Source organism: Pogona vitticeps, chromosome 10, assembly GCF_051106095.1.
Source record: "Pogona vitticeps strain Pit_001003342236 chromosome 10, PviZW2.1, whole genome shotgun sequence".
Taxonomy (NCBI): domain Eukaryota; kingdom Metazoa; phylum Chordata; class Lepidosauria; order Squamata; family Agamidae; genus Pogona; species Pogona vitticeps.
In genome coordinates this window covers 27,061,719-27,086,214 of record NC_135792.1, presented here as the reverse complement: position 1 = coordinate 27,086,214, position 24,496 = coordinate 27,061,719, and the positions used below count along the sequence as shown (strand labels likewise).

The 24,496-nt window shown below is 54.7% G+C and overlaps 3 protein-coding genes across 17 annotated transcripts in view; 1 reads left to right on the top strand and 2 right to left on the bottom strand.

Annotated features, from left to right (window-relative positions):
• CNOT1 (CCR4-NOT transcription complex subunit 1) overlaps nt 1–4,213 on the top strand; it is a 51,295-nt gene extending 47,082 nt beyond the window's left edge. For all 10 annotated transcript variants that reach the window (XM_072980578.2, XM_072980571.2, XM_072980579.2 and 7 more), the window contains 5 exons: nt 563–712; nt 1,181–1,361; nt 1,870–2,002; nt 2,890–3,024; nt 3,150–4,213. In XM_072980578.2, the coding sequence (XP_072836679.1) occupies nt 563–712; nt 1,181–1,361; nt 1,870–2,002; nt 2,890–3,024; nt 3,150–3,228 (678 nt within the window). In that variant the 3' untranslated portion in view covers nt 3,229–4,213. The remainder of the gene's footprint in view (nt 1–562; nt 713–1,180; nt 1,362–1,869; nt 2,003–2,889; nt 3,025–3,149) is intronic.
• A 191-nt stretch (nt 4,214–4,404) lies between these two features.
• On the bottom strand, nt 4,405–10,878 carry SETD6 (SET domain containing 6, protein lysine methyltransferase). Its single transcript, XM_072980581.2, has 8 exons — nt 10,695–10,878; nt 9,575–9,719; nt 8,882–9,023; nt 7,972–8,166; nt 6,954–7,077; nt 5,757–5,937; nt 5,160–5,302; nt 4,405–4,964 (listed from the first exon to the last, which is right to left on the bottom strand). Exons 1-8 carry the CDS (start codon nt 10,827–10,829, stop codon nt 4,656–4,658), a joined length of 1,374 nt encoding a protein of 457 aa, XP_072836682.2. The 5' UTR covers nt 10,830–10,878; the 3' UTR covers nt 4,405–4,655.
• A 688-nt stretch (nt 10,879–11,566) lies between these two features.
• The window catches only part of NDRG4 (NDRG family member 4), a 32,588-nt gene continuing 19,658 nt past the window's right edge, over nt 11,567–24,496 (bottom strand). For 4 of the 6 annotated variants that reach the window (XM_072980568.2, XM_072980565.2, XM_072980563.2 and 1 more), the window contains 11 exons: nt 23,994–24,054; nt 23,336–23,422; nt 22,598–22,654; nt 21,668–21,771; nt 20,891–20,947; nt 20,725–20,776; nt 20,542–20,589; nt 19,457–19,492; nt 19,143–19,194; nt 18,113–18,151; nt 11,567–15,899 (listed from right to left, as the gene is read on the bottom strand). In XM_072980568.2, coding sequence (XP_072836669.1) covers nt 15,745–15,899; nt 18,113–18,151; nt 19,143–19,194; nt 19,457–19,492; nt 20,542–20,589; nt 20,725–20,776; nt 20,891–20,947; nt 21,668–21,771; nt 22,598–22,654; nt 23,336–23,422; nt 23,994–24,054 — 748 coding nt within the window. In that variant the 3' untranslated portion in view covers nt 11,567–15,744. The remainder of the gene's footprint in view (nt 15,900–18,112; nt 18,152–19,142; nt 19,195–19,456; nt 19,493–20,541; nt 20,590–20,724; nt 20,777–20,890; nt 20,948–21,667; nt 21,772–22,597; nt 22,655–23,335; nt 23,423–23,993; nt 24,055–24,496) is intronic. The other 2 variants (XM_072980564.2, XM_072980567.2) reach the window with 1 other exon arrangement.

Below are 24,496 nucleotides of genomic sequence, written 5' to 3'. Positions count from 1 at the left end.
TATTGCCATCACAAAGACAGAGGGGAAGCGCTGTCTGTACCAGTGAGAGAAGTGCTCTGCCTGTCACAGAAGGAATGCTCAGAACCCTGAGGGCACAAGACCCCCCCCCCCACTCCTTTATAGATGGCAGACAGCCTCGTTCTCAGTGACTGTTGGACCTTCTTCCACTTTACTTAGCGTGAGGTATTGGGGGGAATGGCCCCATCCCTCTCTAAAATCTGTGTTATATCAGTTCTCCTCATTTTCTGGTGAGGAGACCACTGGCAGGAAAAACCATAAAAGGTCTTGTGGGGACCTTACAGACTAACCGTTTTTATTGGACACAAATGTTTGTAGACTTTAGCGTGCTTCCCCAGGTGAGGGGGCTGCACTCCAGGAGTGGCTTACTGGCAAGCAAAATCGGTGAGCCTTTAAGGAGCCACAAGCCTCTCCATTGAGTTCTTGAAGGCCGTCTGACCCTCAGAGGGACCTGTGTTTTCCAGTTCATCAAGTAGCTCTGAAACCTACTCTGTCACTGAAACGTTTCCGACACTGTTAGGATTCTTGTGTCTGTCCTGGACAGGTGGATATGTTGAGCGAGATCAATATTGCTCCCCGGATACTCACCAACTTCACCGGCGTGATGCCCCCTCAGTTCAAGAAGGACTTGGATTCCTATCTCAAAACCCGCTCTCCCGTCACGTTTCTGTCCGACTTGCGCAGCAACTTGCAGGTGAGAGACTTCGCCCAGGGTCTGACGTGGGGAGTCTGCAAGGTGGGGCCAGGCATGGCCGTGCCGTCCCCCGTCTGCCCTGAAGCATGCGGGCCACCCCACCCGGGTCCAAATGCAGGTGCGCCTGGGCCGTCGAAGGAAGGTTTGGTTCCAGGGCAGGGGCGTCTCCGCTCAGTCCCGCTTCAGAGGCCACAGGGGGGCACGTATGCGACAGGGAGCAGCCTGGCAGGTGGTGTAGGGCATCTTTTCTTACAAGTAGTGCCTCGGGGGGGGGTGAGTGAGAAGATTAATATTGCTGGTGGTGGGGGCTGCAGGAAGGTGACAAGAGGCTGCCTGCTGTTGAGGCAAAGACCTGGACGGCCCCGTCGCGATCCTCTGACATGACAAACCCCAGGAGTAGGTTTCTTGGGTCCTTGGGGGCTCCATCGGGCGCTGACTCCTCTTCCTCTGCTGCAATTGCCTGCCTAGGTGTCCAATGAGCCCGGGAATCGCTACAACATCCAGCTGATCAACGCACTGGTGCTGTACGTTGGCACTCAGGCCATTGCCCACATCCACAACAAGGGCAGCACCCCCTCCATGAGCACCATCACCCACTCGGCTCACATGGATATCTTCCAGAATCTGGCTGTGGATTTGGACACAGAAGGTAAAAGGGGAAGCTGGTCTCACGTTGCATCTGTTGCAAGAGGCCTGTGTTCTAGAGTCCTATTCATGGGTGGAGGGAGGTGTAGAAGGCCTTAAACTTTCCCTTTGGGGACCTGAAAGCAGTGCCCCATAGCGCTAAGTGTTCTGTTTCTCTTGAGAAGTTGGAGGAGGGAGTGATAGATGAGTTCCCACAGTAGCCTGGATTCTGGACTGGTCCTTTGAATCAGACTCCGCATCAAGACCCTGGGATTGATAAGCCCAATTCAGTCTGTCGTGTGTCTACCTTTAAGCTTGCTGAGAAAGGCATTGTTTACTCTCATATTTTACACAGCATGTGGGACACTCTTCCTGGCAAATCTTATGCCAAATCATGCCAGATGTGTACAGTTAACTTTCTGAACATTTGAATATAAATCTGGAATTCCAGATAAGATTTAATTTGGGCGCCGGGGGGGGGGAGTCCTTTGCATTTAAGATGGTGGTCAACAATGCTTCCTGTCTTGCTCCAGGCCGGTACCTCTTCTTGAACGCGATTGCCAATCAGCTGCGGTACCCAAACAGTCATACCCACTATTTTAGCTGCACCATGCTCTACTTATTTGCTGAGGCCAACACCGAAGCCATTCAGGAGCAGATCACCAGGTAAGAGATGAGCCTCTCAGGGTCTGCCTTGCTCTTGCAAACAGCAAAAAAGCTGGTTATTGTGTTTTTTAAAAAGGGATAAAAGGGAGACAGGGTCCTCCCTGCAGGAGCAGCAGCCAAAGGGGTAGCTGCCTGCTGCCTTCTCCTGAAAGCCTCATTAGCGAGGTTATGCCATATACTAGAAGTAGGAACCAAGTGGGACTCCCCACCCCACCCCTACCTCCACCCTTGTTCACATGCCAGGAGAACAAGGCTTCAGGCCCAGGACAGCATCCCGGGCTTTGGTCCAGCAGCATGTCAGCATGACAGGTCTGAAGAAATCCAGGCCTCAAGGCTTTCTATTGCTAGCTGATTTCTCTTTGGAGAGGCCTGGAGATTCTGGGTGATTTTTGTGCGCAATAGCACGGACCCACAGGAGACGACCACCAATGCAGCGGGGCAGAGGTTTTCTCCGAAAGCAGTTTGAAGTTGTTGGGAAGACAGATCCTGCAAGCACGGAATAAGGCACGAGGCCGAGGGTGGGGGGTGGCGGGGACCGAGCGCGCCAGAACATTGCTGTAGGTGTCCTTAAATTGGGGTTGAAGTTTGGCTTCATAGATATTTTAGATCCCAGCTGCCATCATCCGTTCTGGCTGGGGCTCTGCCAGATGGAAATCCAAAACATCCAGAGAAAGGGGTGGGTTGGGTTAAGGGTTGCTGGCTTTCCAGATGCTTGGGGGCTGGAATTCCTCTTTAAGGAGACTTGCTGGCCACCAAAGACATCCAAACAGCTAGAGGGGACTCAAAAGCCCCCCAAACCTGTGTTGGGTTGTATTGTTTCTCCTGGCTGAAGGTGCTTTCTTTCCCCACTTCCTGGTCCCATTTCTGTCTTTCTTTCCTCATTACAGAGTTCTGTTAGAACGACTGATTGTAAATAGGCCTCACCCATGGGGACTGCTAATTACCTTCATTGAGCTGATTAAAAACCCAGCATTTAAGTTCTGGAACCATGAGTTTGTTCACTGTGCGCCAGAAATTGAAAAGTAAGTGATTCTGAGAGTGCCCTGTCCTTGTGTTGGGTGGGTGTGTTTGTCCGTCCCGGGAACAGTGATGTTTCCAGAGGAAGGGGACTTGGATCCTGACCCTTGGACCCTTCTCTGTGTCGTAGGCTGTTCCAGTCTGTCGCACAGTGTTGTATGGGGCAAAAGCAGGCACAGCAGGTAATGGAAGGAACTGGTGCTAGTTAGAAGCAGCAACCCTGGTGGAAACACGGTGCCAGCCTGGAGGTCTCCATCCCATCAAGCTGACGGAGGAACGTGCGCACGTGTGGGTCTGTCCAGAGCTAGGGAGCCGCCTCCCTCTCCCTCCCTCCCTCACGCTGGGCTTGCATTACAGTGGGCTTACTTGTGTGAGAAATCTCCTCTTAGGTGGGCATGTTCCAAAGTTTAAAGCAAAGTTCTGACTCTTGGCCAAAATTCAGAAGATGCTGTGAATATAATTTTGAACTATTGTAAATAACACAGAACAGAAATATTTGTCTGGACTTTGGGTTTGTGCAAATTGTGTTTCAAGAGAGGCACGTCACGAGTGCCTGGCCGGCTTGTAATACAGGGGTGGCTGCTGATGCCGAGCACTTGTCTGGGGCAAATCCGCTCGCCTGACATTCCCAGACTCCCAAAGAGCACGGAAAAGCCAGTTTAAATATTATGTAACTTATTTTTCTTGTGGGTGGGGGACCTATAAATCACAAAGTTGTCAGAGAGATGAAATGAATGCATTGGAACACAGGATCCTATGCAGTATAAGAGGGTGGTGAGGATGAGGGTCCAGGATGTTGCTTTTCCCGGGATGAAATGATGCCAGCAAGAGATGTGGGAGGTGGATCAGAGAACTCCATGGCAAAAAAAGTACACCTGAGGCCCTGTGGGAGAGGGCCGGTGGTTTTACGGAGAGAAACAAGACCAGGCCTGTAGATTTTCTTTCTTGACACTTGTAAATTTCGGGACGGGGAGGGTGTGAATCTAATAACTGCTCCCCTGCGGCCACAACGTTTGAGTTTGTAAAAAGAACAAAAAGGACCAATACAGCCCATTTTGTAAGGATTTTGAATGTTTTGTAAATGTATTGGTCCATGTGTTGTATTTTGTAGCCTTTCTAGTTCTCTTGGGCTTTAGTTCTCCCACTTCTTGTATGTATGCATTCTGTAGTTAAACATTAAAGTCATGACAAGCAGCCGGCGTCATCCTCATCTCTCCACCTCTTCTGCTGGGCTTGGCTAATGTGCATCTCAGGCCTCATGTGACTCCTATATTGGAGAGAAGCACTTCACACTGCATACTTAATGAGATGTCCTCCTGTAAAATGTGATGACAAGGAAAAGTGGGGGGGGGAGGAAGGGGTTGGCACAAATCCTGACAGACGGCTCTGTTAGTATAGCTTTATTACATTTCTATCCCATGTGTCCTCGGAGGAGCGGACAGTAACCCTGTGAGGGGGATTAGGCCAAGAGCGAGTGTCCCAGAGCACCTGGTGAACTTCATGGCCAGGGTGGTGCTGGTTGAAGCCAGGTCTGACACAAAACTACCCTCCCACACTGGTTCCTGCACGTGTCCTGGTAGCTTCCCCCACCCTACCCCTCAAGGACACCAGTAGCTCCCAACAGGCTGAGCTGCTGCTACCTGGCCAGCTCAAGCAACTGGTGCAAGACCTTCTTCTGCCCGTAGCGCACTTGCAGGGCAAACTGTTCTCTGCGGCTAAGCCGCGAATAAGCCTGCAGGTCCTTAAGCAGGTCTTCCTCCTCTTTCAGGCCTGTGTCATAGGATTTCAGGGTCAGCTGTGTGGCCCCACAGAGAAGTTTTTTCCAGGAGGCTTTCAGATTAGGGATGATGGCAACGGACAGCAGTGGTGGATCGGTGCCTTCCGTGCCCACTTCTACCTGTTGATCTTTAAACTCTTTGAATTCTTCTGCAGACATGCTGAGCACCTACAGCCACAAAAGGAAAATCTGAGAATAATGACAGAACTGAAGAAAGTAGTTCAATTGATTTGCCAGATGTGCAAAACATCTGGAATGTGCTTTCAGTGGATCTCGGGGAAACAGCATCCACGCCAATATTGAGTTAAGCATTGGAGGTAAAAGGGAGTCTAATATAATCCATCTGTCTACCAGATCACTCACCTTCAATGCTGTGAAGAGCTCTTCTTCTGTAAAAACGCTCTCCCAACCAATCACAAAGGCTCCTTCCTCACCCACCATCTCCAGCTGGCAAAGGAAGTCCCATTGCTCCGAGACCAGCTGCCGTTCGGCTTCTGTCCTTGTAGCTGGTTGATGGGAAGGGAGAAAGGCAAGGGGTGGCTTCAATAGGCAGGCAGCGCCAGGTCCCCAAAGCAGATGGGCAAGTGGGTAAGTAAGTGCTCTGTGTCTAAAGCATCTTTTAAGAGGGAGAGCTGCCCCTCTCAACAGAAGGCCCTGTTCTGTAGTTAAGAATGCCTGACAAGCAGGGAACGGCTGGGCTGAAATCCTCTTTTGATCACAGAGCTTGCTAGGGGACCTGATGCCACCCAGCGCTTCTGGGGAGAAAGGAGCTATGTGCTTGCAGGAAACATCTCAGTAGCCTGGAAGGAAAGGCAAAGGAACTGCCTCCCCTGCTCTGGATCTCGTAGGACGAAGACAGAGCAGCAAAAAGCAACACACAAGAACCAAAGGAGCCCTTGTCAGGGATCCTATTATTTACTCGGGCAACCAATGCGAGGTCCTGCCTGGAGGGCCACTTGCCTTCCAGTGCAGCTCTGAACAAAGTCAGCATCTGGATGTCAGCAGTGTCATTTGTGTTGCCAGGATACGGCTCAGCAAAACCATACATGTGAAGCAGCTGCCAGTTTGCCATTTGTCCGTAGGTGTTGAAGACCTCTTGGCCCTTACGGACAGGCTGAGTTGTGACCATTTGCAAGAATTCCTGTGGAAGGGGCAGGAAAGTATAAACATACACTCCAGAGCCCCACAGATCTTTCAAGAAAACATATTCCACCCTACCGCAACTCTCCCAACGATTTTCAGCATCTGTGTCTTCCCTGACAAAGGCAACCCCTGTGGGGGAGTCTATCGAATCTTATAGAAGATCTGACCTTCTAAGCCTCCGCTCACCAGAACACTCCTTTTTCAGCCACTCTGATATCTTTCTAGGCCACCCCTTCTTGTGCATTGGGCTTGTTTGTAACAGTGTTTTCAGCATCCTGCTTTTTAGAAACTCCCACTTCCATTTCCATTCCACATCTTTCTGTTGCACATTTTTGACTGAGTAGTGGGAGGCAATAATTCCAAATAAATAAAGACATAAACCACAGAGTAAAAGGTAAAGGTTCCCCTTGACAATTTTTGTCCAGTCATGTTCGACTCTAGGGGGTGGTGCTCATCCCCGTTTCCAAGCCATAGAGCCAGCGTTTTGTCCTAAGACAATCTTCCGTGGTCACATGGCCAGTGCGACTTAGACACGGAACGCTGTTACCTTCCCACCAAGGTGGTCCCTATTAATCTACTCGCATTTGCATGATTTCGAACCGCTAGGTTGGTGGGAGCTGGGACATGTGACAGGCGCTCACTCCGTCACGTGGATTCGATCTTACGACTGCTTGGTCTTCTGACCCTGCAGCACACAAAGGCTTCTGCGGTTTAGCCCACAGCGCCACCACGTCCCAAACCACAGAGTCCCACCAAGTAAATTCTTAAGCTTGTTGAAACATCCTTTCTAAAGTTCATCTGACTCAAACTGTATATTCCCAACACTACAGACCTCCCCACAGCAAGAAAGAAATAGCCTTGGTGGTGGGGGAAGGCAGTTGCCTCCGGCTGCTACGATGGAGGTTTCTCTTAAGCCAGAACATGCTCAGCTGATAGAGCGGCCTCTGCTTGGCATGCCCTGTTCTCCCTCTCCCAGAAGCCTGACTGCCCTTATCTGCGGCATCTTCTGCTCACCGGGGAATATTCCAAGTTGGCATTGTGGTTGGCCACATGATTCAAGAGGTCTGCCAGGGGGACCATCACAGGGGGGTTGGGCTCCTTCTCATCTTCCTCTTCTTCATCTAAGGGTTCCTGGAAACTAATCACAAGCAAAGACAAGAGCATGAAGCACAACAAGAGTCCTCCTTGAAGGGTTGAGAGGGACCCCAAGGGACATGGCTCTAGAAATCCACACCACCACTCCCAAACCAACCCTCAAGTGTCCCTCTAGCCCCATATTGTCAGCTCTGACTGGCAGCCATGGTTCTGCAGGGGTTTCCAGCAGAAGCCTTTCATAGCTCTGCCTGGGGGTCCCGGCTGTCCCCTGACAGCCTCCTATCCACGTTCTTGGCTGGCCAGACCCAGCTGAAAACCTGAAACCAGCAAGACAGCTCTGCATAGGGCAAGACCACGGCAGGCCTCCCCATCCATGAACAGCTGCCAATGCTTGAGGAACAAGCCCGAGGGTCTGGTCTGCGAAAGCCTCATCGCTGCCAAACTGCCGAGAAGCGGTTAAGAGGTTTCTGACAAAAGATTTGGAAAGGAGGAACACTCGAGATCAGATCACCTTTGACTGGGCATAACTTCATCTGATCCTCTGCTTCTAACTTGTTCGTTTACACAGTCAGAAATATTCCAAGCCCACTCTACTTGCCTACTCAAATTCTGAGGACAACACAGTCTGTAAAGAAGTTTTCAGTTATCAAGGCCAGAGAATAAAGATGTGGGTAAGAAAAAGAACAAAAGGAGTGGCAACCGTCCTCCTTTGAAATGGGAGGCCTTTGCCTCCCATCTTCTCAGCTCACCAAGGCTCTCCCCTCCTCAGGGAAAGAGGGGGACTCCCCTCAGCACCTCTAGGCGGGACTGTCCACCCTCTCATGGTCCTGCCTGGAGGCAACCCTAAGCCGGCCTCCCTTAGAATTCCCACGGACTCCCACGGGGTCCACCAGAGACTGCTGCCCACCTCTTGGCTCTCTCTCTCTCTCTCTCTCACCTATAGGCCATGACAAATGCCACCAGCCTCTTGTAGAGCTCCAGTGTGTGCACCTGTGGGTTGAAGGTTTCGGGGTGGGCCTTCATGAAGGGCAGGATGATAGAGGCATACTCCACCTGGATGCTGGCCAAATCCTTGTCTACTGCTTCTGGGATCCCCGTCCCTCGCAGCAGCCTCACCCGCTCTTCACTGCTCCTGCACAAAACATCAAGCCGGAAAGCACACTGTTTTCTATTCTGAGTAAGAAGACAGCTCAGGTTATATTAAGGGAGGGGGGATGGTTTTCTCATCTCAGAGGTTACAGATCAGGAGTTCCTTGGCAAAACGACTCCCTTTTCCCTTGTTCTTCCTCAGTTCATCATCCCCACTGCTGATATCCTTGCAAAAAAGAGCACTTGCCACTCTCGCTTAATTTTCACTTCTTGTGTTGCATTCGCTCAAATGCTGCACACTTCACTTTCTTTAAACACCATCTGAGTAAACGTGAGGGTGCAGACTGTGAAACAGAGAGGCAAACCTGCTCAAGATTCAAAGCGGTCACTATAGTATCCAGGAACAAGCTAGCCTCTCAAAACACCTCAAATACCACCAAAGAGGATCAAAAGAAGAGCAAAAGCCTTTTAAATTCTGTCGACAGTAAGGAACCATACAATCGGCAAGAGTTGAGGAAGAAATGGGAGGATAAGAACTGGATGGGAAGAGTTGGGGCTTCCAACAGAGAAGAACCTGTCGACAGCCCTTAGCCAAGCGCCTCTTTTCCTGCTCACACAACCAAAACAGGCTTGGACACACAAAGATGTGCTCAGCGCCAGCTCTTGCTGATCACGGCCACCTCCGAGAGACGGCAGCTGGCCTCCAGGAGGAAGCTGGGGGTTAGTAGAGCACCGCCGTTACATCATTTGCCTCTTACCAAAACATGGGGTGATCCAGACCCGTGAAGTTGGGCCAGAGGGAGAAATAAGGCCTCCAGAAGGAACTGCTGTCTGTGGATTCATGTAGCAGAGAAAGCAGGAGGGGAACCCAGCCAGACTGACTCTCCAGGGAGCTTTGTTCTGTTGATTGGGGCGGGGGGAGAGAGAGAGAAGGAAAGAGGGTATACAAATGCCAGAATGATTCTACAGCAGTGGTTCTTAACCTTCGGTTACTCAGGTGTTTTTGAACTGCAACTCCTAGAAACCCCAGCCAGCACAGCTGGCGGTGAAGGCTTGCAAAAAAAAAAAAAAAAAAAAAAAAATGCTAACCACTGTTCTAGAACACAGGCAGGAACACAAAACCACCATGAAGATAAAGACAAGCAAATGCACCTTCCTCCTACCCGATGCTAGTAACAAGGTTTGAGGCATTCAGAGCCTTTCTGAGAGGTGGGGGTCTTCTCCTCTCCGCTCCGCTCCTCAGCCGGCAAGGGTTACACTGTGTGTCCACGTGCACACGTTTGCTCAGCAGCTCCAAGGAACACCAACAGGCATTGCAACCCACGGTGGAGAGAGCGAGAGCGAGAGAGAGAGCAGGCTCTTCAGGTCTGCAAACCAGGCTAGCAAGTGAGCCTGAAGCTCCTGAGGCCGTTCTGCTCCGACCCAGGCACAAGGGCCTTCCCTTCCCGTACCTTTCTCCAGCAGGGAAGCGATGGGGCTTGTGTGTTGCGAGAGCAGCAGAGTTCTTGGGACAGTGAAAAGGACTTCTCCGGCTTCAAGGTCCTCGCTGGCCACCAGGCCATAATCGGCCACCGTGCCTTCTCTGCTCACACAGATCTGCCAACGGAGGGGAAAGAAGCACATGGGAGACCCCGGTTTATTCATAACTGCATGGATCTCTAAGGGTGGGTCTGAGGACGGCGGAAGAGCAGGTGCAGCCGCAGCAGCATAGGAACCGAACCCCCTGCGAGATTCCTTCTACAGTATATGAACACACTTATTATTTTAAAAGATGCATGCACTTCCCCTGGCATGGATCCTGACTTTGCCACACTGGAGGCAGACCCTGGTCCCCAAATCCCTGGAAACACCCTGTCCTGTCCGGGGCTGACCTTCTCTCTTTCAGGGAGATGCAGAGACACCTAGTAGTAGCAGCAGGCGCCCAAACCAAGTCCTCCTCCTTCCTCTGCAGCACAGCAAGCGAGGACATTTAACCCTCGCCCTTTTGCTGTCTCACCCCCAGACCCGCCATCGCCTCACCTGCCTCAGCGTGATCTGGAAAACCAGAAAACGATAAAAAGGCAAAGCAAAACGTATTCTGACGGGAGCAAAAGGCATTTTGGAGAAGGCAATGCAAGGATCTGCAAATGCATAAGCCCACCGACCGACCGACCGACTCACACACACACCCCACCCCCTGAGCATTTCTGGCCTTAATCCTGGGGGCGAGAAGGGCTTTGCAGGAGGAGGAGGAGGAGGCCGGGGCTTTTCTCGACTGAGACTTGGAATGGGGGAAGCCTTCTGCCCTGGGGGGGGGGGGCGCGCGTCTTCCTTCCTTCCTTCCTTCCTTCCTTCATCATCTGCTCCTCTCCACCCACACCCACCCCGCAGTTCCTCCCCTCCCCCTCCTTTCTCCTCAGGACACTCCTGCGTGGTAGGCCAGGCCAGGCCAGGCCGGGGGAGAGCCCGAGGGACGGGACGGGACGGGGTCCCCGAAGAGCTCCTGCCCCCCCCCCGAATGTCCACTGGAGGGAGGGAGGGAGGGAGGGGGAAAGGCGAAAGGCGCTGCGGGGCGGGGTGTCCCTCCCCCACCTTGGGACTCAGCTCCAGGCCCCCGTCCGCGCACCAGCGCAGGAAGGCCGGGAGGGCGTCAGGGACGCCGCTCAGGGGCCCCCGCGGATCACCGTGCCCGCGGCGCTGCTTCTTCCGGGGTCCCCCGGTCGCCATGGCTGCGCTCGCCCTGACGCAAGCGACGACGGTGGCCGAGAGGGCCGCAGGAGATGACGCAAGCGCAGAGACGGGCGCGCCTGCGCCGGCCGCTTGGGAACCGCAGGCACCGTATACGCATGCGCTCTGCGCAGCTCTCGCGCTCTCCCTCTAAAGCGACCAGCCTCTCGCTTTGCCTCGTAGCCGGGAGTTCCACAGGTTCCGTTCCGACCGATCTTTGCAAAAACGGCTCTGCCGGGATGCTTTTTGCACCGGAGGCGGAGGAGGGGAAAAATGTAAACCGGGCAAAGCGGTTTCCCTTTTGGGGTTGCAGGGAAGGAGGAAGGCTGTGTGCCTCGCCGCGCCCCCCAAGCACCGCATCTACACACGGCCCCCCCTCCGCGTGTGCGCCTCTCGCTGCGCCTGTGCTGCACGTGTGAACCGGCGGGGGCGCTTGCCTTCCTGGCTGGCCCTCCTGTTTCAGCTGCCCCCACGCGGACACGGGTTCCTCCTCTTGACACGGGTCCGGTCGTCTGCACGGGGAGGGCCTCGCCACTTCGCAAGAACTGTTCACGCGACGGCTCGTCCCCACGGCACCAAGCGCTGCGCCACCAAAAACGTGTTCGTCAAGAAGTCCCAAAGCTCCCATTTTTGCTCCCAAAGGCTCCCGTTCCCCCCCACACACACACACACCCCAACAGCCCGCCCCCCCCTTGCAGGCACAGTTAAGGTGTAGGTTCCACTCCAAAGACAAAGTCTGCTGGAATATTAATAACTTTATTAATTGTCAACACAATAATCCTTCTCTACCAGAATGGTTGGGGGTTGGGCTTGTTTTACATTTCATAGATATTGTGGCATCAATGCGACCAGCATTAACGACCATCATGCGCAAAAATAATACATTTCATCTCGTACAGAAAAAAAATATACAGTATATATTAAATTCCACCTTCATCGGGAAAACACACACACACCCCACCGCCCGCCCCCCCCAACAGTCATCCCTTATAGCCCACCTTCAGGTTGGAAAAACAAAACACAAACGAATAAAACGGCACAGGGGTTGCGCATTGCTACAGATGACGGAAGGGCGGTGGAATCCAAGATAAATATTATATATCGTGATTTTTTAAATACAGTAGGTTTGTCTCATCTAAAAGAACACAGCAAGAAAAGTTGCAGCAGTCTCTACAATAAAAATAAAAGGGAGCTTTCGGATGATCCTGTTCCAAGCACAACGAAAGAAGCATCAGAGATTATAAGATCCGCCGCCACACAGGGTCTCAGAGGGGGTTGTAGCAAGTCAAGTGGCTTTAAATGCAAGATGCCTTGTGTGTATACAACACACACACACACAGAGGCCCACCACACCCCCTCTCCGTGTACTTAAGGGCCAGCTCGAGAAAGGCCAGGGCAGAGCATCAGAGGCCCCCGCTTCCTGCTCCTTGGGCCAAACCCTCCTGGCCCTTGGCTTGTGTGGACACCCCACACACACACACACACACACGGGGGGGGGGCAGAACGAGGGAAAGGTCAGGAGACAAGCAAGATGCCCTGGGACTGGGCGTGGAGGGCCAAGGGGTCAAGCAGCAGCCCCTTTGCAGAAGGTGGGGCTCAGAATGCCCACCTGCCCGCCCAGCAGGGCCTTCCTCCCCGTCTCCCCAGGAAGCCCTTTCTTGTGGCATGTCGACAGGAGAGCCTTAGACACACACGGGGGGGGGGGGGGAGAGAGACACACACACCACCCTCTTTGAGGGACAGAAGGAAATGCCAGGAGCAAACTTAGAGGGAGTCCTTCTGAAAAAGCAAGGGATGGGCTGGGAAGGACAAGCCAGCGTGGGTGTGCAGCCATTATCCCGTGGCCTGCTTGTTGTGCATGTGTGTTTGGTGTGCGGAGTTTTCGTTCCCCCCTCCCCCCAAGCCTAGGAGCCCTGGGTCACAGTCAGGGTGTGTGTGTGGGGGGGGAACCTGCACAATGAGACTCTTCACACCTTTCAGGCAACTCACCCCCCCCATCTAATTCCAGCTGAGCAGCCCCAGCCTGGAATTCCTCAGGGAGGCAAGCGGGGGGGGGGGGAACCTCCTTGCCGCTTGGGACGCCTCTTGGCTGGGAAGCGCGCCCCCCCTCGTGGCTTTTTGGTGGCCCTGGCCCTACCACGACTGACTGGAAGGAAGAGGTTCTCTGGCACCAGTGGCCAGAAGCAGGTGGGGAGGAAATGATTCTGAAATAAATGTGCAACCCCCTCTTCAGCAAAGGAGGCAGAACCTCTAATTGCCCCCCCCGGAGACGTGGGGGAAAGGCCACACGTGTGGCTGTGTGGTGGACGCAGAACGAGGACGGGCAGCTTTGGGGGGTGGGGTGGGACCCCCAAGCCCGTTTGCTGTAGGTGGGGGAGAACCTGGTCCCTCTGTGACGCTGACCCGTTGGGACACCCCGGGAACCCTTGGCGAACGCAAGGGCAGCCGAGAGGGTGGCCATTCCACACGGGCAAAGCACCAAACACCAGAGTTGCGACAGAAGGGGGCAGTTTCAGGGGTGTGGGAATCCCACGGGTGGCTGCCTGTGGGCAACCCCAAGGAGCAATTCCACACACCCCAGACAACCGCAGGCCACCCCTTGCCTTGTCTGCTTGAAGCCGCTGCATGGAGTGTGGGGTTTTAAAATATATATACAGTATATTATTGCTTTGGCCACGTGTGGGAGTTTTCAACCAAACATTTGTGCTCTGTGGCTTCAGTGTGTCTTAGTTGTGATTTTTTAAAATATATGTTCATAGACTGTGACTTCAGATTCCCGGCTGTTGTGACATTTAACTGTTCCCCACCCCCCAATATGGATTATCAGCTGCCCTGGCTCTGATGGAGGAGGATGGGGTGTGCATTTAAATTATTAATAATATTGAGCCATATAACAGGGTGCCGGGGAGAGAGGCTAACAGAGGGAAGAAAACAGATGTGGAGGAGGATTAGGCCTTGGCCTGGGGGGGGGGACGACAGAGGCCCAGACGGATTCCTCACGCCCCCCCCCCTTTGGAAACAAAAAGAATCCACCCGTCCCTTCAGCCAGAACGGAGGTCCCAAAAAGCTCTGCCGGAGAGATCAGGGCCTTCCTTTATATTACTTGTTTACAACTCATATGGCAACACAGTGTTTTCATGATTACACAGCACTTAAGCTTGGGGACGGGGGGGGGGTCAGGGGAATGGAGCAAGGAGACACGGAAAGGAGGTCCTGAGCCCTACGACACCTCCATCCTCGCAGCAGCAACAAAGCCGGAGTCTCACGAGGCAAACCTTCTGTGTCCAGAAGCGGGCGGACGTTCCCTAAGAGGAAAAGGTTTCGCTTCCTACTCTTAACATGAACCTGCTGGTTTCTCCATCCATGGGGGGGGGGGGGGGGAACCAGCAGGCAACAGGGGTTCGCCTTGACCGGACCCCGAACACAGCAGACTCCAGAAGAGCGAATGGCTCCTGGGGGACACAGTTAGGCAGGGAAGGGCCACAGGATGGATCCATATGTGTGTGTGTGTGTGTGTGCGTGCGCGCGTGCATGTGTGTGTCCCCCAATACACACACCTCACCCACAAACGGGGACATTTTGTTGGCAGTGCAAACAAGGAGCATCTAAAGCAAAGCATTGAATCTTCTTGTAGTGAAATGTGGCTTTCTCTCTCTCTCTCTCTTTCTCTTTTTCTGTGTCTTATATCCAGAAGTGAACTCCCCTTCATTCCCAGCTCTGGAGAGGAAAAACCCTCAACAACACCTATTTTCAAGGGGGTGGGGGTGGGGGTGGCCCACAGGAGATCCTTTCGGGGGTGGGGGGGACAAGTGGCAAGAGGTGCAACAGACCCACCCAGGCTGCCTGTCCCCAGCCTTAGGGAAGGCTTCGTGCCCCCCCCCACACACCATCATCACAGCCTCCCTTTTCTGCAGCTCCGGCGCCATCTTCACCCTGGCATCAGCCTATCTTTGCCTTTGGGGCTCCTGCCACTGACGGTCCTTCATCTGAACTATGAGGTGGCCAGCGGCTACCTCCCCTGATATGGCCCCTTCTATAGCCCTGGCTCTTGAGTAGGGTCAGCTACGAACCCCAAAGCAAGTCCTGGAACCAATCCTGACCCGACCTTCCTTCCTCTCCTGGAACCCCGGCTGTCGCTCCGCTCTGGAACTTCCCCGGGCTCCGACCTGCGCCCACCTTCAGGGTGCAATTTACGCTACAGCCGCCCGCTTCTGACCCGGGTCCAGTTTGGCCCTGCTCTTTGCTCTGGCCAGGGATGGGCAAAGACTGTGGCAAGGGGACGTGTGTGCCAGTCCTTGTGGCCTGCCAGAGCTGCGCTCTGAGACCAGCCTCCCTCTTGGGTCAGAAAGCATGGGGGGGGGGCTCTGCCTTGAGGCGGCCCCTTCTCCCATTCGGGCACCTCCTGCTCCTCCACCCCCACCAGGACGGACCCTCCACCCGCCAGAGCCACACTGAGCCCGTGAGGCCAAGAGAGGCCAAGCTACCTGCCGCTCGGTTGTGAGGGTCCTCCTCCTCCCCGTGGGGGGGGGGTCTTTGCCCCACAAACCCCCTCTCCACCCCACCTTGCCTCGGGCTGCTGGTAGAGGCTCTTTCCCGCCGGGGGCGATGCTGTCCTGCAAGACCCACCCAAGTACTCCTTGTGTGGGAGAGAGGGGGAAAGTGGAGGAGCAGAGCTCTCGCTCAGAAACGGGGCCTGGGGGGGGATGCCCTCCCACACGCCCCTCCCAAACTCTGTATCCCATAATGCAAAAGGAAAAGAAGACAGACAGCGAAAAAGGCAAAACCACAGGAAGCCGCAGAGGATGGGGGGGGGTCAGCCGGAGAGTGACGAGATGAGTGGACGCTCAAGTGGAGGGGTTGGCGAGGAGGAGAAGCAGGAGGAGGAGGAGGAGGAGGAGGAAGACGACGAAGACCTTCAGCAGGACACCTCCATGGTGTGGTTGACCTGCCCCATGGCCTCGCTGCTTTCTGAATGGGTGCAGGCCCTGGGGCGGCTGCCATCCACCGAGCCGGCGCTGGTGAGGGAGGCTGTGCGGGAACGAGCCAGGCGCGTCATACTGGCCGAGGGCACTGCGGAGAAGGAGGAGGAGGAAGAGGAGGAGGAGAGACCGACAAGAGCGTCAACCTTTCGTCCAGACGGAAAGGGACGAGAAAGAAAGGCAGAGCAAGGGCCACCAAGACAAGCTGCCCCGTGGGCTTCAGAAGCCCCCCCCCCCCCCCGCGCGCCAGGGAGCAGCATCCAGCCCCGTCTCGGAGAGTGCCAGGAAGCCAGCCTCTGCACACGCGTGCACTCTCAGGCGTTACCCCTGCAGGTGTGCGGCTTCAGGCCAGAAGGGAGGGGAGAAGTCATTCCACCCGCCGGGTTACCCACCCCTGAGCAGCCACGGAAGCAGCAGCCACGGCAATACAGTCCCACCCACGGAGTCCGAGAGTTCCCAAGGCAGCCCAGCCCGGAGGTCAAGAAAGCTCCATGGGGCCGGGGGGGGCAGGGGGCGGGCAGCATCTGGACACAACCTGACCCACGTGAGCTGTGGGGGAAAAATGTGGCGCTTCCTCTTCTTATGCCCAAAGAACTCAACAGGCAGACACGGACGGGGCAGTTTTAAAGGCCTTTTAAATACTCAATGAATTAATCAATGGTATTTAATTTATTGAGATCGCAGCATGTAATGGGGAGGCCCAACAGAGGACAGTGCCCTCCGTCATGGTCAGAAAAAAAGGGGCCAGATTGTAGATTGCCTGCCAAAGGGGACCCTGACTCTTTATCCAGGGGGAGAGGACAGTTCAAAGCAGCCTTGGACTTCGCAAGGGAAGTTCTTCCTTCCTGCCCAAAGGTATGGAAATTTGTACTGAGGGATGAAACTCCATTAAAGAAGCAATCCATTAACTCCGGAAGATACTCAAAAGGAATTCTAGAGATCCTTGAAAGGATTAAACAGCCATGACAGGCGATGATGGCATCTGTAAGATCAAACAGGGTTCTGTCTAAAGGAAGCCTGAGAGATTCGAGGAAAGAAGAGACAGAAGGAAGCATCCTAATGTAAGGGCAAACTTTGTCTCTCTGAAATGGGACAGCCTACGCTTGAGGAGACCCTCCTTCCCAACTCAGCATGAGTTGGGAATAAGAGAGGTCGGTTAGCGAGAACTTCCTTATTTTCCTAAGCGTACGCCTTCTTTGAGAAAGGATTTTATAATTTCCTCTCACCTTGTTTTATTTTACCAAGGATGTTTTGAGTCACTTTCGCCTTTTTACTTTTGGGGACCATTTTATCCATTTTTGCTTAACCCTTTTCTTTTTAATAAAATACATAATATCCCATCCAGGTATTAGTTGGATTATTATGAGTGCAGAGGAAATCTGCGTACCAACTTCTAGGGTCTTGACCTCACGAGGCAACCAGGGTTTTGAGGCAGGAAGAACGGAGGCAGCTACGTTCCGTGTGCGTGTGGAGCGTGGTCGGCGTAACACTGCCTAAAAGGCACAACCCCAGAAAGGAGTTTGCGTGACGCCAGGGAGGGAAGCGAAACGGTCCCGTTTGAGCTTGACCGGTTCTCTCGCCTCGTCCACCAACTTGGAAGGCGGAAAAGGGCAGAGGAATATAAAGATTGTCCGAGGAGCGCATCAAGACGGTTTGGCGGAACAGCCGTACCATGACCCTAAATTCTTTTTAGGAAAAAGATACTCAGTTCCTGGCAAGAACCCTTCCCCTTTCGGGGGGGGGGCTCACATCTCCCTCAGGCAAGGAAGGAAAGGGGTAGAAAGGGAGAAGGCAGGAAGGCCTGCCCAGAAGTATTAAAGAAAACAAAATTAGGGGATGAAAAGTGGCCACCCTAACAGGAGCAGGCTTCTGGCCCGTTGGCAAGGCAGGCTGAGAATTGGTCCCTGGGCACCGTCTTTTGAGCATACACACACACCCCTGGCGCCACCCCCCTTCACCGCTCTGGTGCCCAGCTCCACAACCTGCATCAGGAAGCCCCTGCAGCCTTGGTTTCCCCGCACACAGAGAAGTCCCCTTGGGGGAGCCTGGCTGAGTGGAGTCCCCCCCCCCAAAGGAGACCCAGGGTGGCCCAGCAAGGGCTCTGCGTCTGCCCACCAGCCCCTTTCACTGGGAGGCGGATCTGGCACAAGCGAGGCAGAAGCTGAGGCAGAAGCCAAGCACTGTCCGGCAGCAGCAGCAGCAATGTGCGCGGCACAAGGGTGGGAGGGGGGCACGTGCAACCCGTAGGGGTGAGAAGAAGCAGACACACGCGGGTGGGGTGGGGGGCAGCAGAGGAAGGGGTACCTGATCCTCCGCTCAGCCTTCGATCCTTCAGGTAGGCAACTGAGAGAGAGAGGGAGGGTTGAATCGGAGGCAGAAGGGCAAGGACACAGTCGGTGTGGTGGGGGTCCCAGAGGGGGCAGGAGACATCTTTGGGGGCATGAAGTCCTCAGGGGTTGACCGACCAACATCAGAACGGGAGAGGAAGGCAAGGACTGACACCCACCCCCATCCCCACAAAAGAGAGAGAGAGAGAGAGAGTGCACACAGCCTAATTCTTCTCATGCGTCCTTCTCTTCACAAGGTACAAAGCGCCCTGCTCAGACTGCGTGCGCTCTCCCACACACTGGCTGCCTTCTGGGAAGGAAGCCACGTTTTCGCAACATGGTCCGGATGATAGAAACCTAATAGAGACCTGAACCTGGATCCAAACCTACTTCGGCAGCCTTGGGGCAGTGTTCTCCCCCACACACACACACACACATACACACACACACACACACCAGCTGAAAATCTCTCTCTCTCTCTCTCTCTCTGGAGTGGCCAGCCTTGCTGGGCTGTTGTGCAGGTTGCCAGAAGCCCCAAAAGACCCACCCGGGACACAGGACAGACACGAAAGAAGCCCCCCCACTGAGACACTGTCCCAGACAACGGCTTCAGGAGTGATTTCCCCAAAGCACAGGTAAGAGAAAGGTGGGTATGGCTAGGAACCAAGCAGCTGGGGGTGGAAGGGTGGAGAGATCGAATCCTCCCAGCCGGCACCCTCCCCTCCCCCTCCAATGACCGCGGCTACTGCCAACTGTATGGTGGACAGTGGGTGGCCTACACACGCCTAGCTCCCCATTAAAAAACAAAAACAAAAAACCACACACCCTCCTTCGTTCGGCAAGGGCAGGACCTGGGGGACCTCAGTGGAACCTCACCCCACAAACACCCCCCCCCTTAAACAGCAAGGGCCTATTTTAATCCTGCAGCTCATCCCACACAACACCACTCCGACCCCCCAGATTGCCTCCCCTCCCCTCTCGGTCCCTGGAGTTCGCGAAATACTTACTGTAGCCCATGCCTTGCAGGAAGTACTTGAATGCTTCTGTCAGTTTTCCAGGCTGCTCAAGAAAGCAGAGGGGACGGGCGCGTGAGAAGGACGGCACAGGGACAGCCCTCTCTGCTCTCTCTCTGTGTATGTGTGTGCAGGAAGAGTTTTGGCATCTCATTTTTAAAATTCTAATTGCACGGTGCTCTAAACGTGAATCTATAGTCTGCACAACTAAATCACGTCGTTATTTATTTCCGGCGCCTGGTCTGAGAGATTCCCAACCGAACCGGGAGGGCACACGGACGACAAGCAAAGGAGGCAGGCAGACTCACCTGTGTGACTTGGGGGAGCCCTCCAGAGTCAGCCATCTGTGTAGGAAAGAGAGGAGAGTCAAGGCGGGCCCTCCGTCTGCCCTGGCAGGGGTCTCTTCAAGACCACCCCCCACCCCCACCACCCCCTGCAGCTGCTGCCCTGCCCTGGCCTATGGGGTGACCCCTGGCTGCAGTGCCATCGGGGGGGTGGCCATCCGGCTCAGCTCCCCCTGCCCCTGCCCTCTTTGACCTCCTCCTGCCAGACCCTCTTGAGGGGGCCAAGCCACCTCCCGGGAGGCAAAAGACCGGGGGCGTCTCCAGCAGTTCCGCTCAACGCAGGACCTGCTTCACGAGGGTGCAGAGGAAAGGCAGAGAGCCACCTTCGGGAGCGCCGCCTCCCCCTCTCAGAGCCTGACTGGAGGGAGGGCTGGTTTGAAAGAGACAACTTTGCAAGGGTAGCTCCTGTCTCTTCACTCCTGTTGAACTCCCCCCCCCTCACACACACACACACCCCTTTACAGGAGACCGACACTGCCAGCATCGGGGTGCGTGGCCCCTGAGTAACCACTGGGAGGGAGGGGGGTTGCCCGTCTGGCAGTCCCGCAGGCCCCTTTATTCCATCTGGCACCCCCTCAGAAGAGGGGATGAAGCCAAGGGGACCCTGCGCTCAGGAAGGCGCCACTCTTGTAGGGAGGTTCCCAAGGCAGGAAACCCCCCTCCTTTTTTGCCCCTGGGGGGGCTCCAGAGGTGGAGGCAGTGAAGGAAGAGCCCAGCGAGAGAAGGCCGGAGGAAGCTTCGGGCAGCCAGAGAGCGGAGGAAGAGGGTCTCCTAGCAGAAGCTTCTCTGCATCATAGTTTATGCCTTCAGAGGTAGCAAGAGAAGTGGCCCCATCATCCCCCAAAGCACAGCCCCGATGGAACGGGCGAGGGTCCAGACAACACCAGACTCTTCACCGTTTTCAGCTCAAGAGAGCGATGGGGCTCCTGCCTTGGTCAACCCGAGGGTGGTGGTGGTGGCGGCAGGGGAAAGCTGGATGCCACCAGGAGGGGTGGGGGTTTGGAAACAGATTGAGGGTCAGAGTGGCCGGTGGTTTCCCTCCCTCTTACCTTCAGGAAAGTGGTGGTGGTCGGATCCAACTTGGAGTTGCATTCCACCTGCAAAGAGCAACGGCTAAGTTTCTGTGCAACCCCAAGTAAAGGAACGCATGCCGTGACGTGACCAAGCCGCTCGCTCATCACAACCGTGAGGCCTTGGAAACGGCAGAACAGCCGGGAAGAGGCCTTACTCACCACTCCATCCTCGGCAGGTGCGTTGTCGCCCACCACCAGCATCACGGGGCAGCTGCAAACCCCAAGGGGGGAGAAGGGATTAGTTTGGAGATCCTCTCTGTCCCACACGTGCGCCCACACACACCCCTCGGTCCCCCAAACTGCTGGGGAGGCATTGGGGACTCACCGCAGGGTTTTGGCGTTGGGGACGCTGCCAGGTCGATTGATGTCCAGGTCTCTGCGGCTGAGAAAAGCAGGAAAGGTTTCAGAGATTCCCTGAGCGAGACGTGCGCGCGCAGAGTGAAGGCAGCGTTTGGTCTCTCTTGGCAGACTGGCACTTGCCCACTGCCGCTCTGGCCAAAGCTGCTCTGAGAGGCCAGTAAGGAAAACACGGCCCAAGCCAAGGGGGCAAGAAGGTCGGGTGTGTGTGTGTGTGTGTGTGTGTGTGGCAGGAAAAGCTCCTTCCTGTACATACTGCAAAGAGTGTCCGACCTAGAGGTCCCTCCAGTGTCAGGATACTGGAGCATCAATAAGGGAGGGTGAGTGAGGGGAATCCTTCTCAAACAGAAGCAAAATAAATTTTATAAAAGGAGGGGAAAAGGGGGAGGGGGAAATGCTTCACCCAACTGGCTCTTCTCAAACAAGAAAGCTGAAGCAGTGACAGGTGAACAGAAGAGGGACTGGGACACACACACACACACCCATCACTCCTGAGCGATCCTACCCCAAGTGCATTGAGAGAAGAGGCAAGTAAAAACCACAGAGGAGTGTTCATGCTCAGCCCCATGTGCCTTTCTCTTGGGCAGGAGGTGGGAGGAAATGATGCTGGAGCAGGAAGTTGAGTAGCCGAAAAAAAAGAGGGGGGGGGAAGGTAGCCACATGTTGGGAGGAAAAGGGTTCATTGAGACAGGCCATGATGGCCCCCCTCCTCCACCCCCACCCCCAGCAGCCACTCTGGCCTTACCTGTTGTACATGTTCCAGAAGAGCTGCAGGTTGGACTGGTTGACCAGGCTCCCAATCTGCTGGCGGTAGCTTTGCACCAGCTCCGTGTTGCTCACCAGCTCCTCCTGCAGACACGGAGACGGGGCGGCCGGAAGAGAGGGCCTCAGAGGGTGTGGAGCCCCCAAAGTGGACTGAAGGAGTGGGGCTCAAGGAGGTGGGGGGGTGTCACCCAACGGCCAGCCAGTTTCCGGGCACAGTTCAAAGTACAAAGCCCTAAACGACGTGGGTCCAAGCAACGCACTTGGAAGAACACGTCTCTCTAGGCAAGCCTGCCTTTCTCTAGGCACCCCCTCCTTTCACAGGTTGGGGCCCGGGAAACAGACTCTGGAACTCCCTGCCACTGGAGGCCAGGCTGGCCCCATCTTGGCTCTCCTTCCGCAAGCAGGCCAAGACAAAGGCAGTGGCAACAATAAAGCCAGGAGGACAGTGAGCAGCGAAGCCGCCTTGTTGGTGTTTAAAGTAACACTTTCTATTGACTTTCAAAAGTTACTTTTAAAGGAGATTTGTAAAGCGTTTTAGAGACAGTTTGCCAAGTTTCCTGTTAGTGGTTGTTCGTTTGTTGCTGTTTTGAGCAGGGGAAAACAACAGAAAAGCCCAGGCAGTGCAACAGGTGCAACAAGTCACTTTTTCAGTCTGGCAGTGGAGACTGGCAACAAGTTCGTTTTCAAACAAGGTCCCATGAAACAATTACTATTTGGAAGTCAAATTTGGAAGTCCCACCTCTTGTGGGAATCCCTGGCCTTCTCCCCGCTGCTCGGAAGGGCGAGGCTGCCTGTTAATCTTTCTGGGAAAGGGGCCGAGAGGACTCGGCACAGCGATGGGGCCCTGCCCGCCCCCCCTGCCCCCCCCCGACAGCTTCTCCTCCTGGGGCAGATGCTTCACCTTTCCTACCTGGCTGAACAGGTGGGACAGCACTGTGTCAGGCAGCGTGCTGGTCAGGCCAGAGAGCTGAGGATTGAAAAGAGAGGATGGTCACAATAAAAGACTGTCTCACGATGATCGGGAATAGTCCAATTCCTCGCCAGCAGATTCAGGCATCGGTCCCATTGGTCAGGCTGACGATGCCGGTCCCAAGCAAACACGCACCGCATTTGCTCCTTCATCGGGCACTCTCCTTGTGTGCAGCTTCTATCCTGCTTCATAGCGCTTAATGCCCTCTCTGGGTGGCTTATGAATTAATCCTGCAGGCTACACATTGCTACACCAACAAGCAAAGTGGGATTTGTGGATCCTTCATTAAGGTCTGGGATACGTGCTCGCCCCCTTAGAAAGGATCCTATATCCATTGAGACCCCAGACCTCCCCTCTCTGCAGCTCTCACACTTGGCAACTGCCCTGAGCAAGGGGATGGGGGTGAAGTTCACTGTTTGCACAACAGTCCTCCCCCCTTGTGCACTCCAGCCGGCTCCTCTGCCTTCAGAACCTTAGTAACCCCAGTAGCCGGCATGCAGGATCTGTTGGACCACCCACTCGAGGAGCAGCAGGGAGGGGAGGGCAAAGGAGAGATCAGAGGATCACAGAATGGTGAACTTGGAAGGGGCCTGTGAGGCCATCAAGCCCAACCCCCTAGCTCGAGACAAGGGATCCCCCATCAAAAGGAGATCTGTTGGGGAGGGGTAGCCTGCTCACCTTGGTGGCTGCCCAGTCGATCCAGCCTTTGCCATTGGGGTCCACGTTGACCAGAACAAGGCCTTCCACCAGGTCTGGGAAGATCAGCTGGAGCCAGAGAGAAAAACAGTCCAAGAGAGATCAGCCTGCTTGACAGAGGTATCCTCGAAGACACGAAAGCAAGAAGGGAGCCCGGGAGGGGCTGCCACCCGCAGGGAAAGGCCTCACACAAGAGCTGCAGGTGTACAATCACAGTCCAGGGCTCACCTGCAGAGGAGCGAGGAGGAGTCTCCTCTCCTCCCCAGGCTATCACGCGTCTCTCCCCCCCCCCCCATTCCCTGGGAACCAGTGACCTTCTTCCATGACTCTGACTTCACCCTAACCCTCTCCCAGCTCATTTGGATAGAGATCAGGCCCTGGGGAGCGGCTGAGAGAAACACCCACCCTCCCCTCGCCTCTTCCGACCACAGGAACGTCCCCAGACCCACGGGGGCAGAGGAGGAAACAAGCTGTCCCTCGGCTTGGTTCCACCTATCTATCCCAGGAGCTTTGGGGGTGGTGGTGGTGGTGGAGGAGGTGAAGGAACCACACGGGGATCCAGATTATACACACAGGAACCCCCCTCTTCCCGCCCCCCCGCCATCACAGGGCCCTCAAGTTTGGCGGTTACAGGACTTACAGCAAACTTGGCCAGCACATAAGCCCCTGCTCCCACTCCGATGCCAATCACACACTTGAACCTAAGAGAAGAAGGAGAGTCTCGGTTTCTTTGGCCATCGTTTGGACCGACCAGAGTCTGACGCTCGAGGTGGCCTCAACTCATGAATCGCGGGCTTTGCAGGATTCAGGAGGCAAGAGCTGGTCACGATCCTGTTTTCCACACAAGTGACCCTATCTCATTGACCTGTTCTAAAAACCTCTTTGTTTCTATCAGTAACAATTTATCCCATTACTTGATCGACCCTGAGACATTACTGGAATTGTTGTTATGGTCTGCGAATCCCATCCATCTACGAATTACCGCTACTTGAGAAGTTAAGGTCCGTATTCCCCTCTACACGCCAGTCACAGCACTTGTTGAACAAAGAGGGATACGAGCCGGCTGTTTGCCCCTGCAGTTTATGCTCTTTGATTTACACAGTTTATGTCACAAGATTCTGGCTACCTCCCATCTACAGGAGC

Bases quoted from the DNA above. Each gene is read 5' to 3' on its own strand.
- SETD6 (XM_072980581.2), bottom strand. From the start codon at position 10,829: ATGGCGACCGGGGGACCCCGGAAGAAGCAGCGCCGCGGGCACGGTGAT. The intron at 5,938-6,953 runs GTGAGCAGAAGA...CCCCTTCCACAG, and splicing joins CCAACTTGGAATATTCCCCG to GAATTCTTGCAAATGGTCAC. The intron at 5,303-5,756 runs GCAAGTGGCCCT...CCCATCAACCAG, and splicing joins GTTCAGAGCTGCACTGGAAG to CTACAAGGACAGAAGCCGAA.